General features: G+C 43.8%; 6 protein-coding genes across 6 annotated transcripts; 3 read left to right on the top strand and 3 right to left on the bottom strand.

Annotated features, from left to right (window-relative positions):
- Nucleotides 1-241: 241 nt before the first annotated feature.
- Nucleotides 242-490, bottom strand: PHALS_06835 (uncharacterized protein; the record flags this gene model as incomplete). Its single annotated transcript, XM_024720191.1, has 2 exons — nt 242-325; nt 377-490. The coding sequence occupies 2 exons, from the start codon at nt 488-490 to the stop codon at nt 242-244; spliced, it is 198 nt and encodes a 65-aa protein (XP_024585414.1).
- Nucleotides 491-3,115: 2,625 nt separating this feature from the next.
- Nucleotides 3,116-3,388, bottom strand: PHALS_06834 (uncharacterized protein; the record flags this gene model as incomplete). The annotated part of the gene is made up of 3 exons (XM_024720189.1): nt 3,116-3,226; nt 3,277-3,328; nt 3,384-3,388. 3 exons carry the CDS (start codon nt 3,386-3,388, stop codon nt 3,116-3,118), a joined length of 168 nt encoding a protein of 55 aa, XP_024585413.1.
- A 3,258-nt stretch (nt 3,389-6,646) lies between these two features.
- On the top strand, nt 6,647-7,894 carry PHALS_06833 (lectin, putative; the record flags this gene model as incomplete). Its single annotated transcript, XM_024720188.1, has 1 exon — nt 6,647-7,894. The coding sequence occupies one exon, from the start codon at nt 6,647-6,649 to the stop codon at nt 7,892-7,894; it is 1,248 nt and encodes a 415-aa protein (XP_024585412.1).
- Nucleotides 7,895-8,051: 157 nt separating this feature from the next.
- On the top strand, nt 8,052-9,299 carry PHALS_06832 (hypothetical protein F443_03242; the record flags this gene model as incomplete). Its single annotated transcript, XM_024720187.1, has 1 exon — nt 8,052-9,299. The coding sequence occupies one exon, from the start codon at nt 8,052-8,054 to the stop codon at nt 9,297-9,299; it is 1,248 nt and encodes a 415-aa protein (XP_024585411.1).
- A 189-nt stretch (nt 9,300-9,488) lies between these two features.
- Nucleotides 9,489-11,105, top strand: PHALS_06831 (RxLR-like protein; the record flags this gene model as incomplete). The annotated part of the gene is made up of 1 exon (XM_024720186.1): nt 9,489-11,105. One exon carries the CDS (start codon nt 9,489-9,491, stop codon nt 11,103-11,105), a length of 1,617 nt encoding a protein of 538 aa, XP_024585410.1.
- A 50-nt stretch (nt 11,106-11,155) lies between these two features.
- PHALS_06830 (pre-rrna-processing protein esf2) lies at nt 11,156-11,872 on the bottom strand (the record flags this gene model as incomplete). Its single annotated transcript, XM_024720185.1, has 1 exon — nt 11,156-11,872. The coding sequence occupies one exon, from the start codon at nt 11,870-11,872 to the stop codon at nt 11,156-11,158; it is 717 nt and encodes a 238-aa protein (XP_024585409.1).
- Nucleotides 11,873-17,502: the final 5,630 nt, after the last annotated feature.

Raw genomic sequence — 17,502 nt, 5'->3', positions numbered from 1 at the left:
TGGTAAGGATTCGATAGCCTGCCTATATGTAGAGTGTGCAATGTATATCAATAAGCGAGACACGGACAAACAAGCATTCTGATGAAAGATGTCCGAGCCATTGGACAGCTCTTATCAGAGAGCTTTTTGGCATCCCAATGGAAACGTTTTGACCTAAGTTTTGACCTCGATAATTTGCGATCACGCTACATCAGACCATTCATGATCGTGGCAAAAAGATTGATTAATCTTCATGATTTCTCTAAGAGAATGCAAGATTATCGTGTGGGTAATGTGGGATTAATAAGTGATAGAGCTCGTCAAATATAAATAGCCGTTTTGGTGCCTGATCAGCATTCAAACAGTTTTCAGTCAATAAGCTACCACTGTTTAAAACCGCTGGGGTACCCAATGTGATGGCGTAGCTTCGACAGCGCATCCGGGTTTGGTATATCCCAGTATCGGCTGCAAACTTGGCTCTAAGAGAGAGTAGCTCACTCTCCGTCGTCATCTAATTGTAGTTCAGCGTGCTGGTGAAGAAGATGAGATACGTTCACTTCAAATCTTTTTAACTGTGATATCCCACTAAGATACGATTGCGCTGGTGTCATGACATTAAAACCCTTGGACTTAATTTCTTAGAAGATAATGCAGTATTGCCCTGAGTAGTACGTTTTCATTAGAGCATGAGGCCTGACACTATCTTATGTTCGAAACGCGGTCGAAAGCTGTAACAGCTATTAACAGCGAAAAACTTGCGGTGATGAACATCTTTACGTCCACAAAGTGCTTTCTATTTCGCGGGTTTAAAAATTAAACGACTATACAGTCGGACATCTGGATTACTTAAACACAAAGTCAAGCATTAAACGACGTTCTAGTCTGACGTCTGGTCTGTGGAAGCGGGGGCCTGAAAATCTGTAAGACGGGAGAGGCAACTTGTCTCCCTAACCAGTGCGAAAAATTGAGTGAGATAGTTCCGAAACTGTCTTCAGGATTAAGTACTCGAGTGCAGTTAGACAGGAGTTTATAATTTTACGGCTGTTGCTCCAAGCCCAGGTGGTAGTACTACGAAGGGGTGGTCAAAAGCGTTCATGAAGAGATCAATGAGCGGTCGACTTGCTTTTGTACGATTGCCCCCCCCGCCTCATCAATTTGCAAGCGCTCCGCAACACAGCGGCAAGAAACAAATGTAAATTAAATCCGTAATCACTACATAATCGAAATAACGATATTCAGTGTGAATCTTGCGCTCATTTCATGCTTTCTGGGCCATTGTTGATGAGCAGATTGTACTTGTGGGCACTGTGAGGCATCGAAACACATTTAAATGCAGGGGTCGCGTTTGGAGTACGTACGTACGTAACAGATTGGGTGATGGGACTTAAAGAGCGCCTCCTCTCATCAAACGATCTGTCCTATGTCTCTCAGGAGAGCGAAGAGGTTTGCCTATGACTTGGAGAGTCGCTACCACCGTCCGAATCGATGAACACCATAAAATGATTAGTTTCATAATTTCGCGGTGAAGTTTGTTTTGTTAGTAGATGCCCTTTCGTGGTGACTGTTTTTGATGTCGCATGTCATCATGACGACGTCGTGTATTGATGCGGTGATACGCACAAGGTTCGAGTCCAGCCAATATCCCTGGCTCCGTTGGATCATGAATACATTTGTCGCTTTATCAAAGCATTTAGTTTGAGTTTGCATTGTTTGATAATCAGCTTGAAATGGAAATTCATGATAAAAACCTCAAATACAGATAAGTGTATGTTGCCCTATTACTCACTTGGGCGTCTACCTTGGCGAAAATAAGACAGGAAGACATACGACGCAGTGAGTGCGATGTTCGGTTAGCTTAAAATGTATAAATGGGTAAGAGCTCGAGTAAAAGCGTCACCGTGTGCGTCGACGTCTTTTGTCAGCATGCCGGTTACGAGCGTTGGTTCGAAAAATATTCTTTTATCTTTCCGACGATGCGTCCATTAGTGCCAAAATTCCGTATCGGTGGACCGTTTGAGTAAGATGGCTCATCTTGACCGGTATGAATTCCTCAAGTTATTCCATAAAGCTTCTCGCCAAGGTGGATTGCTAAGAGTATCGTCCCTGTTCGAGATATGCCCTCTGCAGAGATTCGCTGATGATGTCTGTTAAAATCTTGGCACCACGTTGGACATGTCAGCCACAAAATCACCTCAGATGGATGGTTTATCAAAATCCATTGGTGTAGTGGCAAAGAATATCCTCTAAAGTACTTGCGCGGAGAGACTGCAATGCTATAGAATTTTGTTTTTGCTCATTGCATTCGCATTCGATAAAGCATTTATGGTTTGTAAAGACTTGACCTAACTTAACTTGTAACTAACGGTATGGCAAGCCCCCATGTTTGTAGATACTGTACTGAAATTTCCCTGGTCGTGGTGATGGAGGGGTCCTCGATACAAATCAAGTTTTACTATATACCTCGAAGCAAGATGACAGACTTCACCGACAGGATTGAGCATCATTTTTCGATGAGGTAGAGCAAAAGCAACATGTCTATATTTAGGCTTTGTACAAAAAATTTGAACCCACATTTTCTCAAGTGTTTTTGAAAAATTAGTGTAGCAAATATCTTATTTATGAAAGGTGCTGGTGAACGGTAGACCAAACAGATATTGAATGCTTGAATGTTAGACAATTAAACGCTTCTACCTTTCCTCTTCTTGTCCACATTCTATACGACTTAGTTGTGACCTTGGGACATAAAAAAATTCGGTTATAGTGAAAACGAGATGTAGCGATACTCTGAATGATCGGCTAGAAAGCAAAAACATTTTGCGTCATACGTAAGATCGGGAAAGCCATACCACGAGCTCGCTATCACAAACCATTCGAGTGCTGAAAACAAAAACGTCCAAACATTCCCGCTACCTACCTTTTGGAGCGGCAATCCGGTTCCAAATTGGTTAAGGTCGGCCAAGTCAATCATTTCAAGTGCGGTATTCAAAGAGCGCATAAATATAGCCTATTTCATAATCGGCCGCACATCGAGACTCTCGGAAACTGTTGACGTACCGCTACGAATGAAAGAGCTCGCAAAAAACCGACTCACTGAAGAGTCGTTCGCGGCCAATCTACTTCCTTCATGTGGAGTAGATCATAGTTGGACGGGTGTCTGGTGAAGGATCCCGTTTTGAAAGCTTATTTCGTTTGAGGTCAAATGTTGGCTTCGTGCCGCTGTAATGGATGAACTTGACGCATCTTTTCTCTTTACTTACCAGAACACATAGTGCTTCTCACGAGCGAGTGAAGTCTAACCTCTAGAGCTTGGTCCGTAGCTTCATCAGCAGGTTCATGAAGATAAGCAGAACTACTAAAGCGAGCGGAAGCTATCTTTTTTCCAAATCTGATACTTGGAAGATAACTACATCAGCAGATTCCTGGGGATAAGCAGAACAACTTCAAAGCGACATTAAAACTTGTTTCATGAACGACGCTCGGAATACTCTTGTGTCCAAACCATTCTCTGTGCGCTTGTTGACGCAGATTCGTTGAGTCAAAACTTCCACAAAGCAAGGTGCGCGACAAACTCGTTGTAATAAATAGCACTTGTCATTAAATGGACGACCAAGTTGATAAATGACTGCATCGTCTGTCAAAGTGGCACACAAGGAGATTGACTATTCAACTATTTTCAAAAGCTAGATACGCCAAAATACGCTCTCGTCTATCGGTTGCTCCAAAGAAGTTCGCAGTTGGTAGTTGAAAAAGCTATGATTTCGCATTCTCCCGATTGATCATTTGCGTGCCGCACTGGGGGCTCGCCCACGAGAGTAAGTATTTACATGCAGTGGTTCTGTAGAAAGATATTTTTGGAAGCTATTAAAGCGGCAGCTGTCGTGGATATCCCTCCATAACGATGGTGCTTGTTACCTACTACCGAAAAATGTCTGAAATCGTTATGGCAATCAAAGTTTTTAATTCTTGGACGTATTGCGATAATCATCCTCTACTTTATTGGTTGAAGATATTTTTCTATCACAAACTGTACGCCTAGGTCTTCGAAGTGGTGCTGCTCGCGCCAAGCCTTACCCTCTGTATTCTCATCTGATGCAGTCAGCGGTATATTGATTACGAAGCCAACTTTATCTCCAGAAGGCTCTGTTTTTGTCGGCACTCCTCGATGAGCAATGGGTGGCTCACTCTCTTGTGGAGCGGATGTGGGCCAACGGGTTCATAAATGTTGTGTTAAAATGGTTGCGGTACTTCCACGCTTAAAACGAGTTAGCAGATGTACTTCCAGGGTAAAGGAGACAAGCAAAGCAGTTGACAGGAAGAGCTTGTGGTAGTAAGCATCCATCTCGAGACTGACGTCGTACTGTAAAATGTGCGAAGTTGTGTATTAGTCAACGTCCCAGCCCAGCGTCTGCTTCACTGACGCCACCTCATGAAATTATATGGAGAACGAAGCGACTTCCCTTCTCGCTCGGTGCGCGAACGGTAACCTTCGGCAATAATGAAAGCAGTGATACAACTACATCCCTAATGGGAGGTACGGATCTATCCGACCCCCACCGCTTTAGCGATAGGCGGTAAACCTGAGAAGCGGTGCCACGAGGGCTCAGAATGCAATTTCTGGGTGCTATTTTGCTTTGCTTTGAGCACGAGAACACTTTCAGCTTGCTTAAAACCACCAACACAGCGACATTAAGTCTGAAAAAGTTGGTGGCACTCTTGCGTTTGCAGATAAACAAACGTATTGCAACAACCTGAGCGCCATCGTAAGTTTCACAGCGGACGGTCGTATAGCTTTTTACCGCGGGCTAGGTGCGACGAGTGCACAACTTACGCAGTGGGGTAATAAGCGCCTAAACCGTTGGTAGCTGTGCCGTGAGCCGCCGGATGAAAGCACAAAACCGGGTCGGGACACCATGACCGATCTGATCGGTGAGCACCTCGTCTGCCTCACCGGGTCTCATTAGAAAGACGTCGGCCGCAAGTTGTACCTGTTTTAGTGGAAGAATGAGCCATGCGAGTGAGCTAGGGTAGGGGTCCTGAATGCAAACTGCGCTAGTAGTAACAAGATGTTATGCTGAAAGAAGACCTAATACAGCTGCGATTATGGGGCGCCAACGGTTGCACAATGTCTTCAGAATGTCAAAATGGGTATGGTGTTCATTGTCATCGAAAAGAGGTACGTATTCAACATTGGCTACAAACACCGTATGGTTTCCCAATCGGACTTAGAGCCAAATCTAAAATACTCAAGGAAGGGTTATGGTGATGGCGGGGTACTCTCGAAAGGAGGCTGTGCGACAATTGAACCGCTAGCTTTGCTAAAGGGTATATTACTGTGCATAGTAAATAGCTTAATTTAGTGTTGGCCAACCTAATAACGTTTGTTAGATATGACCACCCAGTGAACAAAATAGCACACGAAGTATCTAGTTTCTGAAATACTCTTTATCTCACTATTAATGAAGTACATGAATCCATTCTGCTGTTCATTTGCTGCCTCGGCAACGCTTCTCGGTGTGAAGTACACGGCTACTATGATGCAGTCCTGACTTTTGAAGATTTGTGGTTTCTGCCATAGGGTGACTTAGCGTTTATTCTATCGAATTGATTAGGTAGTCAGTCATACGCGGACGAAGTGATTCAAGCGAGCACAGAGCAGTTTCGCGTTTTTAATGTTCACGCCTGTTCTGCAAATACTATCGTGTGCGTGAAAAGGAAATGTAAGGTATCTGTGCTCTTTAGCTTCGTACTATAGAGTAAGATATTTGAATCATCAAAAACTCTTCGAGCACTTCGTTCGCCAAGTGCTGTCTTTATTGCGCATTTTCGTATATTGATCTCCTCACTGCATATTATTGTTTCTAGGATAATGTGTAAGTATTAATCCTACGTTCGCAGCATGAATTTCTGCACTTCGTGCAGCTCATCTTTGAGCTGGACCCGATTCTGTCGATACTGGCGGATCCATCAAGCTTTTTATTTGGACAGCAAACACATACATGGTGCATCTACACCGACAAGATCGAGAGATGGGTCATGCAGCAATTGAAGCAGGTCTATATTTTACACACAAAAATCTATGACAGTTACAGCCGTAAATGACAGGACTTCTAGCGTGCTATCTACTATCGGAAGGGGGTGCTTGTGTTTGACTGCATAGCCATATCGCTTGCAGAAATGTGACGAGCGTCTTTTTGTGTCCCTTGGCGGTATGATGTATTCACTATTGCTATATTTTCAAGTTAAAGGTATATTTGCCGCTGTAGTTGTCACGGACTAAGCAACAATCTACATCTTCATCTCAGACTTCTGGACTTCAACGTGAGCCTTGTGACTGACGTGCGTCCTTCCACAAGCCTATAGTGCTCCAAGTTGTCTATAGCTCACTATAATACTTACCCGTCTGCTTCTATATAGTATTGTACGCCACAACGAGAGCTGGTGAATCTATTTTACAACACAGCATTATGCCATAAAAATAGGTTTGAATGAGTACATGCGTATTGGTCCTGTTTGCCTTGTTTTTTTTAAGTTTGTCTGTACTTTTATGCAATATTTTGTTACATATTTAAATAATTTTTTTAAATGTTATTTGATCTGTTTTAGCAGGTTACGTCAAGTAGCTACGTGGCCCCAAAATAACTACTCTTTGATATTCTTGTCCGAGGCCATGAGTGTCTACAACCTCTCGATGCTACTGCTGTGTGCATTCATCGCCAATTTTCAAGGAATTGCTGCTGTGAAAATTGATGATGTATCGTTTAAGCCACCATTTGAGGTCGTAGACTCGGAAGGTCAGCGTATTGTCAACACCACGTGGTCACATGGCGGTCACGCGGACATAAAAAAACACTTTATTCGTCTTACTACCGACCGCCAGAGTAAGCGTGGCTACCTGTGGCAGAAAGAACCTGTTGGACGCGATGAGTTATCTGTTATCATGACATTTCGCATATCTGGTCAGGGTTTGCGATGGTTTGGCGACGGCATTGGTTTGTGGTTCACCGATCAGAAGGTGTTTGTAGCCGGTATCAATCATGGATTTACTGATAAATACAAGGGCGTGGGTGTCGTTATTGACACATTTAATAACCCAGATCATAAGGGAGGCCACAAAGACATCAGCGTGTTTGTGAATGACGGGACCAAGACATTTGATCAAATGCAAGAGGAAAAGCGCGCTGGATGTAATGCAAATGTACGCCATAACGAGAAAAGCGCAAACTTTGGTCCTGCTTTCAGCATCTCGCGTATCAAAGTCAAGATTGACAAGTCACGATTGGTTGTGGAGGTGGATGAGGAATCGACAGGTCAATGGGTCGCCTGCCACGAGATGACGTTGCCATTTAATGGAGATTGGCTACAAACATCTACTATCGGTGTCACAGCTGCTACCGGTGCACTGGCCGACAACCACGATATTATTCGATTCGACGCATTTACGGACTTTACCGACACGACTATTGGTGCTGTGGACTCGGAAACGGTGATGAATTCAGTGTCTCAAGAGTACAAAAAATGGATTGATTCGCCAAACTGTGGCACGGACTGCCTGATTGCAGTGTTGAAGAAAGAGCTACAAAACTTTCGCGTTGAAGCCGAGCATCGTTTTGCAGATTTAAAAGAAAAGACGGAAAACACAGTAGCGAAACTCAAGAAGCAAGAGAGTGAGAATGAGCGTCGAGTGCGTGAGATCGATGCTAAGGTCAGAAAGGGTATTGATATGTCACTTGAGAACACGAAGAAAGTGTTGGGCACTGAATTGAATGAAAAGATCACCAAGCAGCTTGAGGAGAATCCTGATATTGCCAGCGGCGGCTGGAAGACACCGTTTGCATTGCTATTCATTATCTTGATGGCAGGTGCTGCATACGTGTACCGCAAGTATCAACTGCTTATGAAATCGCATTTGTTGTAGATACGTCTGGTAAGATCGGTTTAAAACAGCATACGTTTTTACGTTAGTTCATTTTATTTGATGTGGTCCACCTTGTCGATGTGGTCTACCTATTATTTCAAAATGCCCACGTGTCATGTAGTCATTAAGGTATTGTACTCTTACTAGTAACCTCTCGATGTTTTGCCGAATTGCGTCACTGCAATTCTCTGTGGTTTTATGCTCGCTGGCTGCTGTGTCGGCTATGCGGCTGGACACGCTGAGCTTTAAGCAGCCATACGAAATAGTGGATTCGAAAGGTGATCGTCAGATCTCGGATAATTTTGTAGTTGGTGGCACAACAGAGGTTATGAAGAATTTTATTCGCCTTACGCCTGATCGACAGAGCAAGCGTGGACACATTTGGAGCAAGAGCATGATCAATCGAAATGAATTTTCGACTGTTGTTACTTATCGTATCCATGGACAAGGTAAAAAGTGGTTTGGCGATGGTATTGGCCTCTGGTTTACGCTCGAACCTCAGTGGAAAAACGGCGAAAACCATGGCTTTACTGATGCATACACGGGATTTGGTATTGTGCTTGACACATTCCATAATGTTGAACATCGCGGTGGTCACAAGGATGTAACAATCCAAATTAACGACGGTACAAAGCGCATAGACGATCACAACGATGAGGATAAAATTGGCTGCGATGCTGCCTTCCGCTACCATTCCTCTAGTGCTACATTTGATCCAGTCTTCAGCTCGTCGCGCATTCGTATAATGATTAAGGGGAACGCATTGGAGGTTCAAATGGATTTAAACAACACATCTACGTGGAATGATTGCTACAAGGGCAATCTCCCGTTTCAAAGCGACTGGCTTAACCACGCAACATTTGGAATCTCGGCTTCCACGGGTGCTTTGGCTGACAATCACGATATTTTGCAAGTGCAGTCATTCGATAGCGTCGACGATGACGGGTTGGAGTTTGCCGATAGGGATACAGAGATGCACAACTATTCCAAAAACTTTATGACCCTTTTAGACGATGATCATATGTGTGATCAATCGTGCAAGGTGACAATTCTGGAAAAGTTTGTGTCGAACTTTCAGATCGAGACGGAACATTGGCTTGAGATGCTACGTGAGCAGACGGAAAATACAATTAACAAGCTTAAGGAAAAGGAGCGTTTGAATCATAAAAAAATTCAGCAACTGACAGACCGTATGACAACCATGATGGAGAACAAAATTGGCCAAAAGATGGCGGATGTGCGTTCCAATGTCAACAATCAAATTGCTGCGGAGATTGAAGGTGAACTCTTGGTAGCGAGCTCCAGTTGGCGCTTGCCATTCTTCATTATGCTCGTAAGCATCGCAATTGGTGTTGGCGTCGCCTACCAGAAGTACCGCAAACTTGTTAAAAGTCATCTTTTTTAACGTAATCATTTTCCTCATACTATTTTTTTTCTATTACCTATTATTATAGTGTTATAAAATTGATTTTGACACAATAATTGGCTAATATGAAGAATATATTTATAATCCCAGAATTTAATCTCTAAAGCTGCAAGTCATGTAGTCGTGGAATTGACACGTACATACGTCATCTAATTGAAAGACTCGAGAATGGGAACAATTATACGTGTAGGTGGTTTGCTACTACTGCTTTCGGTTCTGATGCTTGGCTACACATTCAGGACTGAGCTTCAAGGCCTTCGTGAAACGCTTCAATTAACATACGAGCATCGTTTACTGGGTATGGATTACCATTTACCTTATAAGAATGTCACTGTTTATCGCAATGGATACTCGACCGGTGGCGTGCAGATACAACTGAGAGCAGATCTTTTAGCCTCTCGCAATGGAGAGGGAGAGCTGGCGGCGTATTTGTCGCAATTTGTGGCTGTGGAAGGACTTTATAACGAGTCTATTTCTCAAGAATCAAAGATTATAGACGAAAAGGAGCCCGCCATGTCCGGTATTGTGGCAAATCGCGTGTATAATGGCCAAGGACAGTTAATTCAAAGCTACAGTGACATATCAATGGGTGATCGTCTTTACCTTGTTGCTCCAGGACTGCACTTTGTTTGGCCTTTTGTCAAGCTTGGACATCGTGTGATGGTCACATCGAACTTTAGTCTCACAAATGAGCCAGTGATCATTGAGTCTATTTCCGAATCCCCTAGAACTTTTCGTCTACATAATTTCTTCACGGGAGAAGAAGCAGACACATTGATTAAACGCACACTGGAGATTGATGATCCGGGCAATAAGCTTCAGCAGTCGACTGTCGGTCCAAGTGGTAGCAAGAAAGTAAAGTCCAAGCATCGTACAAGTGAAAATGCCTTTGACACAGTATCCGACACTGCAATTCGTATCCGAAAGCGCGTCTTTGACGTGTTGTCATTGGGTGAATATCAAAGTGATATGTGTGACGGGCTTCAGTTGTTGCGGTACCAGCAAAAACAGGCAAACATTCCCCACGAGGATTATTTTCCCCTCAACTCGTCAGAAAAATTTAATTATGATCCACGTACAGGAGGTTCAAATCGCTTTGCGACTGTCTTTTTGTATCTATCGGACGTTCCACTTGGTGGCCAAACTGTATTTCCGCTGGCAGACATGCCAAATGACATACCAGTTGAATACCAACATCCCGCGAATGTGGCTCACGAATTTGAGGCCGCCGGAGCAGAACTTTTTGAACCCGATAGTTGGGAAATGGATATGGTACGAAAATGCTCGACAAAGCTAGCTTCATATCCTTCAAAAGGTGGTGCAGTGCTATTTTACAGTCAGAAACCGAATGGCGAACTTGATCCGATGTCGAAGCACGGTGGGTGCCCCGTTCTTAAGGGGACAAAGTGGGGGGCTAATCTTTGGGTTTGGAATAAGGAACGGTATGGTCTTACTAATGCCGAGAATTCGGTTAAATTCATTGTGACAAATCCGTCACCGCGTGAAGTTCGACTGTACTGGAATGACGCCCTTATGAGCACACTCGAAGCCAACAGCGGTAGAGCAGCGTACAATTCAAATGTGGATCATAAGTGGGTAATTAAGGACGGAGACGAGATTATAATGGAGTACGTGATTGATGCCGATGGACCAAAGACGCAGACAATCACCGTTCCATTTGATGAAGAGAAGATTACTGCATCAATGACGACTACGATCGCTGAAACCAAGGAAATGGCAAAGGATGAGATCAGCGATGTTGTAGAAATTAAGGACGAACTTTGAATGCTAAAGCCATTCTGCAACCGAATTTTACATAATCCCAAATCTTTGCTCTAAGCTACACGGCATTTCTTGTTCTTTCTGCTAGCATCAAAGACCTTCTCTAAATCATCATCTCCAAGTGACTGCTTTTGCTTGCTGCTGGTAGGAGCTTTTTGATGGAATGTACGACGCACCTGTTGCATTGCGTCATTTGTTGCATTTTGATCGCGATTCTTTTCGGACTTTCGCTCCTCCATCTTTTCCAACTGTTTGGACTGCTCAACACGCTCTAAGTATACCTCATTTTCTTTCTTGGCCTGTGCGATCTCCATGCGTAACTTTTGGTCGCGAATTCGATTTTCGTACGCAATTTTTTCAGTCAAATGGTCCCATTTAAAGCCTTTAAGGTACTTAAGATTCCACATATCGTCGTGGTAGTAATCGCGTTTCCGGCCACCAATTTGTGTCGTATTTAGCATCTTGGCCACACGCTTTGCCACCTTCTTATCTTCAAACTCAATCCATCCTTCTGTATACTTCATCCGTCGATTTCCTCCTGCGCTAACACGTTTTTTGTGCAAAACCTTGTCTTCCGGCACCAGATAGATGCGATTTAGCTCACCATACTTGCCCAAGAGATGACGCAGTTTCTCCGGCTTCATGAACGGCGGGACTCGAGCAATATACACTACACCGCGTCGCTCAGTCTTTTCTTTAAACTGCATCATCTTTTCGCGCGACAAGCCAGCCAGCGGCTTGGCGACATCGGAAGAAACTAGTGATGTCATTTTCGTGATGCTGCTTTGTTCTACTACACCTGCGTATAATAATAATTTTGGAAGTTTTTGTGGCTTCTAATAAACTTTAGAGGACTGCGTCTGTAGCAATTATTTGTCTAACATTTTATATATAATAGCACAAAAATTTACAGAATTGTACATTTAATGTACAATTCTGTAAATTTTGTGTAATTATGTAGATGATGGAGAGGTTGACATAGCGCACATATAGTATCAGTCTAAACAGAATCAATTCTTGGATTAGCAAACTAATCATGTTACTTACTTGAGTGGCTCTCGATTCCGCTCCTTTGAGAAGTACACGAACCAACCTCTGTGCGTTGCTAATGAGAAGTCTAGGAGTCAGATCTTCATGTGTGCGAAATTACACAGAAACCCCCGTTGCAGTACGTAGCACTTTCAATCAATCCCACGACCGGGTTGTAAAATTATGTATCCTTTGCGAAGACTGATCATTTGATTTTTGAGTATTTGTTTCACGGACGACTAGATAAGCAAGCTTATATCTATCGCTGCTCACGACAGGATCAGGAGATTGGCAACCAAAAAAGGAGACGATAATCGACCACCTCGAAGCGATCACCAGCTTATAAAGAGCGCTGGCGTGGCGACAGATTCAATACGGAAACAGATGGCACTCATCGTGACATCACTCATGCTGAGCGTAAGGGTCTTGAAAGGACTGGGAAGGAGAGAGTCATCCCAACTGGATGGGGAGGAAAAATCTTAACAATGATTTTAAAGGAGTAACAGCGCATCGTGCTTTCGGCCGCCAAGCAAGGAGGTAACGATTGAGAATGATGCTGCTACCGTGCAGCACCACTCTGAAAGAGTAGCTCTCAGCTCGGTAAAATCTAAATCAACAGATGTCGCGAGTGTTCGCAGAGCCTAATCGTTAGGGATGGAGAGCTCAAAGTTTTCATCCAAACCATCAAAGGAGCCGAGAGCCAATGATCGATTTTTTGTACTTGATAACTTTTATCGCTGCAGCAGCACAGACCCTCTGTCTGAGGCGAAAGCAGTCACCATCTACATGAAGGGTCTTTGAATACGCGCAGCTCGCATAGAGGTCTTCCGTGTTCAACCCAATTTTTTTAATAAAAAGCGATATGTGTCGCATTGATGCGAGTACTACATAGTGTTGCGTGGGTGAAATGGTGTATCGACACCGGGCGGTTGATGAATGCGCAAGAGGTAATGAACCTCAGCCATTTTGAGATATATGTTGACTTCAGAGCAGCCCCACGGTACCCGCAGGTGTTCCAGCTGAGGTAGAGCAAAACACTTACACCTCGCGTGCCCCCCCTTCGCTTTCAGCTGAGAGGTACAAAGGGTCAGGCTCTCACGCAAAGGCCTTCATGGAGAATTTTGACGTTTCAGTAAACTGAGCTAAAGTGGGTTCTATAGCAGTTTTTGGAGGTCGTGATTGATGGGATCCGGCGTAAAAACAGCGACCCTTCTTAATGACGTAAGCTTACTGCTTAGTGCCGTTGTTTGCTGATATCTGCGTCCGGAATTCTGTGAAGCTCGTGAAGTCCTATCAATTCAGGAGCATCCTTTCCTTACGCCGGACGCCTGAATGTCGATGACAGTTGCCAGGACGCAATTTGATATGAAGATGCAATATCAGATGTGATATCCGTGCGTCTAACGACTGGGACACACGTAAAAGTGCCAAAAATTCTGTTGAACATCCCAGTTACCATTTTGACAGCGTAAACATTTTCCAGTCGTGTACCTAGACTCCAGATACGATCCCATTCTAGGCATAGGTTGGCGGGAACGTCATCAGCCTTGGTTCGACTAAAAAGCAAGAAAGATAGATACCGTGCAAATCTCATGATAGAGCATTCGTGATAATGAACCAAGTCTTAACAAAATACAAAAGCAATTTTGGCGCGGCGTAGAAGCTGCGATAGCTTGTGTGCAGGACATGCGATTGACCGCTCGAGCCAAGAACAAAAGCAGTCCTCGAAACACGCTTACAAAAAGCTCTCAGAACGCCCAGGTCACCATTTATTAGAAGAATTGTCTGTATCCAGAGCAATAGTGGTTGGAACTCCCCAGAATCCATTCTTCTGATACTAAACTCTGCCAAATGTACTGAAGATTATATGACTCAACTAGTACACACAGCTAAGTTGGTACGCCGCTACATTTGGCTTTCAGCTTCAAAAGCCAGCCAGTGAACTAGACGACCGTTTAGAATGTCGTTTATCGCTTTACTTTGCAGAGTATAATAAATTATAACGGCGTCGATGCGGACGCTCATCACTTTTAGTTCTAGATGTAAGCTGCTCTGCTTTTGCAGTTAGCCATCAGTTTCGATTTCAAAACGAGGCCGAGTTACACTCGTTAGTAGGAAGCGAGATTGGCTGTGAAAATCGGTTATTTATCCTGAGGAGTGGAGATAGAGGATATGCGCCAACTGTCATTTATGTATTAATCAGATACAGAGTTATGGTATCCATGCGCCAATATGTATATAATGTTGATTCGTACTTGGAAATCTGCAGTGATGATGATGCTGACATGACTTTATCATCTGGAGTGAGTGGCGCGAGCAAGTTACTTTGCGGGGAATTTTCCAGGAATACTGCAGGCTCAAGTTTCTCACCCCCCCTGGATTCAACCTCGGAATATCCGATATTTAGTGATAAAAGTTTATAGATTTTACTTCCGCATGTTTAGGAGCTGTAGCTCAGGAAACATAATCTCTTCTTAATGCAGTAGCAATTTCTACGCATTCCCATCAAGTCTTCCTTTCAAACGCAGGCGCCCGTGCCGTATTTGTGACTGTGTTGTATAGCCTTTTCAACTGGCAGCACTGTATAGTCTTCCCAACGACCAAGTCCATGTTCTGCATTGTCCGCTTGAGCGAACATCCCAAAACACTGTCCGACTGTGAGAAACAGTGTTAGGGATGGAGACACCAATGTGTCCATTGACAGGAGGGACTATGAAATTGATGCATGAGTAATATCGCAAATTGGCACAACATGAGTAAGCAGCCCTCAAAAGAATACGAGAAATCATCGGCAAGGTGGCTGTGATCACCTCACCGATATCAGTCACCGGATGAGCATCATAATGCGGCTACGAGCTTCGTGTATCACGAGATCATGAATTTTGCCGACAGCCCTTAAATCCTGTCACGACAAGCGCGAATCTAAAGCTCGGTGAAGCTTCGCTTAGAGGAGGAAAGAGTAATCATATGGCAAAAAGGTTCGTAGGGTTTGATGTAGCAATTGCTGCGAGGCAGCTTGTGGGCCCAGTGCAGCAAGTCTTATTTTGAGGGTCAAACAAACGTTAGACATATGGAACGCGTTCGGTTGAGCCGATTTGCTTCTTAGATTAGAACGACGTCAAGCAAGAGCTGAACAAGGATTTGGAACCTCCGCAGAAGGAATTTTGAGCTCGAGCTCAATTTCTTAAGCTTCGTCAGGGTAGTTAAAACATGTTCTCGTATGTACGCACAACAAGTGCGATACCTGATTTCGAATATCGCGAACAAGCCAATTGAAGTCTCACTCAAGTTATCTTTGGCAGGGATTAAAACGGTCCAATTTGGAACCAGCTATACCGCTATTATTCGTTAGCGCTGGACGAATCTACCAAATATACGATAAATAGAAAATTTAGTCTGAAGCAGGCCAAGTTTTGCCGGCTGGATCGTTCGTCCAATACGACAAAAAGCAATACCGTATTGTCGACCGAAACCGATGGATATTTCGCCCGCTAATGGGATAGCCGCGCACTGACGTAGAATGCTTTGGTCGCGGCATGCTCGGTTACATCGCGAGGAATCGAAATGTGTCTCTGTTAAGCCAACAAGCGACATATGATTGGCGATTGAATCGATTAAGCAATGACTTACAGTCCAAGCGTACCAAATAACGGACAGTGGGGCGGGATTCCTACGGGGCAATTGAAGAGTCGTTTAAATGTCTTGAAAGAGCAGCGCTCTTGCTCCGATGTGTCTAACAAACAGATGTGGATGTGTCGAGCAAGCATCGGCTAAAGTAGTTCATTAGGTTATAGTAGACGGCTACTTAGAACTTATACAGACTCTTGTACTCCCCTCTCGGTCGAGCACTTCTTGTCCGTACGCAAGTGATGAGAAGACTAGGTTTGGAACTCCTAGCTCGAAAAAATGATGATCGTTCGCTTGGAGAATGGATCGAAAGTGACGATGCCTGATGCGTGCAGCGTATGGCAATCGAATGTGATGATTTGCGATGCGAAGACGCCTTTATTCTAGTCGACTTCGATGACAAGTTCGATCGGATTCTAGGGATGCCCTGATTATGAAGGTACCAACCGAGCATTGACTAGAAAAAAAGAAAAATACCGTCGGAAAGCAAACTATCAGGGACCTGGGTCGCTTGGCAGCACAAAATGTGACTTGGTCATATAAATCTGCTGAAGATGAGGTGAATTAGAGTCAATCGTGCTCTTGCCCCTCGCATTCAAGTGATAAGTCCACTGGATGCAGGGTAGCCAGGCGCCAGAAAAGACTGCTCTTGTGGCCAAGAGCAAGGTAAAAACCTGATCTGGCAGAGTTATAAAAAATAAGGAGACTGGTGCAGAAGCGAGCGCCTTCGATCAAGACACTACACTAGCAAAAGATGAAGTGTTGAGCGAAAAACAAAGCACTTAAAGCGATTGAGTGAACGTCGTATTCACATTTATGAAGGTGACAGCAAGAGAGTACATCACGTACAAGTCATAAACCCTACAATTCTGGTTCAAGAATTGATTTTCTGGCCGTTAATGAGTTGCCTGACAAATGGCAAAATTGCGCAAATAAGAAGCTATCGGCGATCTTATCAACAATACAGAAGTACTAAATGAGAGGACACGGAAGGTGATGAGCACTTGTGGATCGCTCTCGTGTCAATTTTCACATATTAAGTTGTCAAGAAATGTTCGAATATTTTTCTTAACAAAGTACCGGACGAGTCACGAGATAGATGTTCTGTTGGTAACGAAGTACTATATTACAAGGTCATGACCGCTACCTGAGGAGCAAGCCGTTGCAAATGTTAAACTCTCTGCACAACATAGAAGACTGGCCATGTGCGTGAGAACTAGTCTCCGCGCCGTAATCCAGCTCTCTGCGTTGTGAAAGCCACAGATGGTTGGCGTATTGTTCATGCTTTCAGCAATCTATGCGACCTGCTCAGACACTTGTTCCGCGAAAGGATATGGCCCTTGATGAGATAGTTTGTAGTTTCGTCCTTAGTGCTATCGATCTATTAGATCGTTTCTATCAGATCCGTACGCATGAGAGCAATATGCCTCTAATTGCAGTAAGCATTTCTAGTGATATGCAGTAAGAATGGATGGTATACCTCAAGGTTTGTAGAAAACGCTCCATCGCCTTCCAACAGAATGGTAGCGAATGTACTGCGTTTATTGAGAAAGTTTTGACCGATTTACTTTGACGACGTATCGATATATGGTGTGTCGTCGGGAAAGAATGATGTGATGATGTCTTCCTTGAATATTTTCGGAAGCTTTCCAGGCTATGCGGAAGAGTAATTTATAGGCGAACTTGAATGACTGCATCATCTTAGCTCTTAAGATTTCCTTACTCATTTTTTGCTTGCAAGAAT

The sequence above is a fragment of the Plasmopara halstedii genome, assembly GCF_900000015.1.
Source record: "Plasmopara halstedii genome assembly, contig: Scaffold_3060, whole genome shotgun sequence".
Lineage (NCBI taxonomy): Eukaryota > Oomycota > Peronosporomycetes > Peronosporales > Peronosporaceae > Plasmopara > Plasmopara halstedii.
The sequence above is the reverse complement of the archived record's forward strand: the minus strand, read 5'-3'. Positions and strand labels throughout refer to the sequence as shown.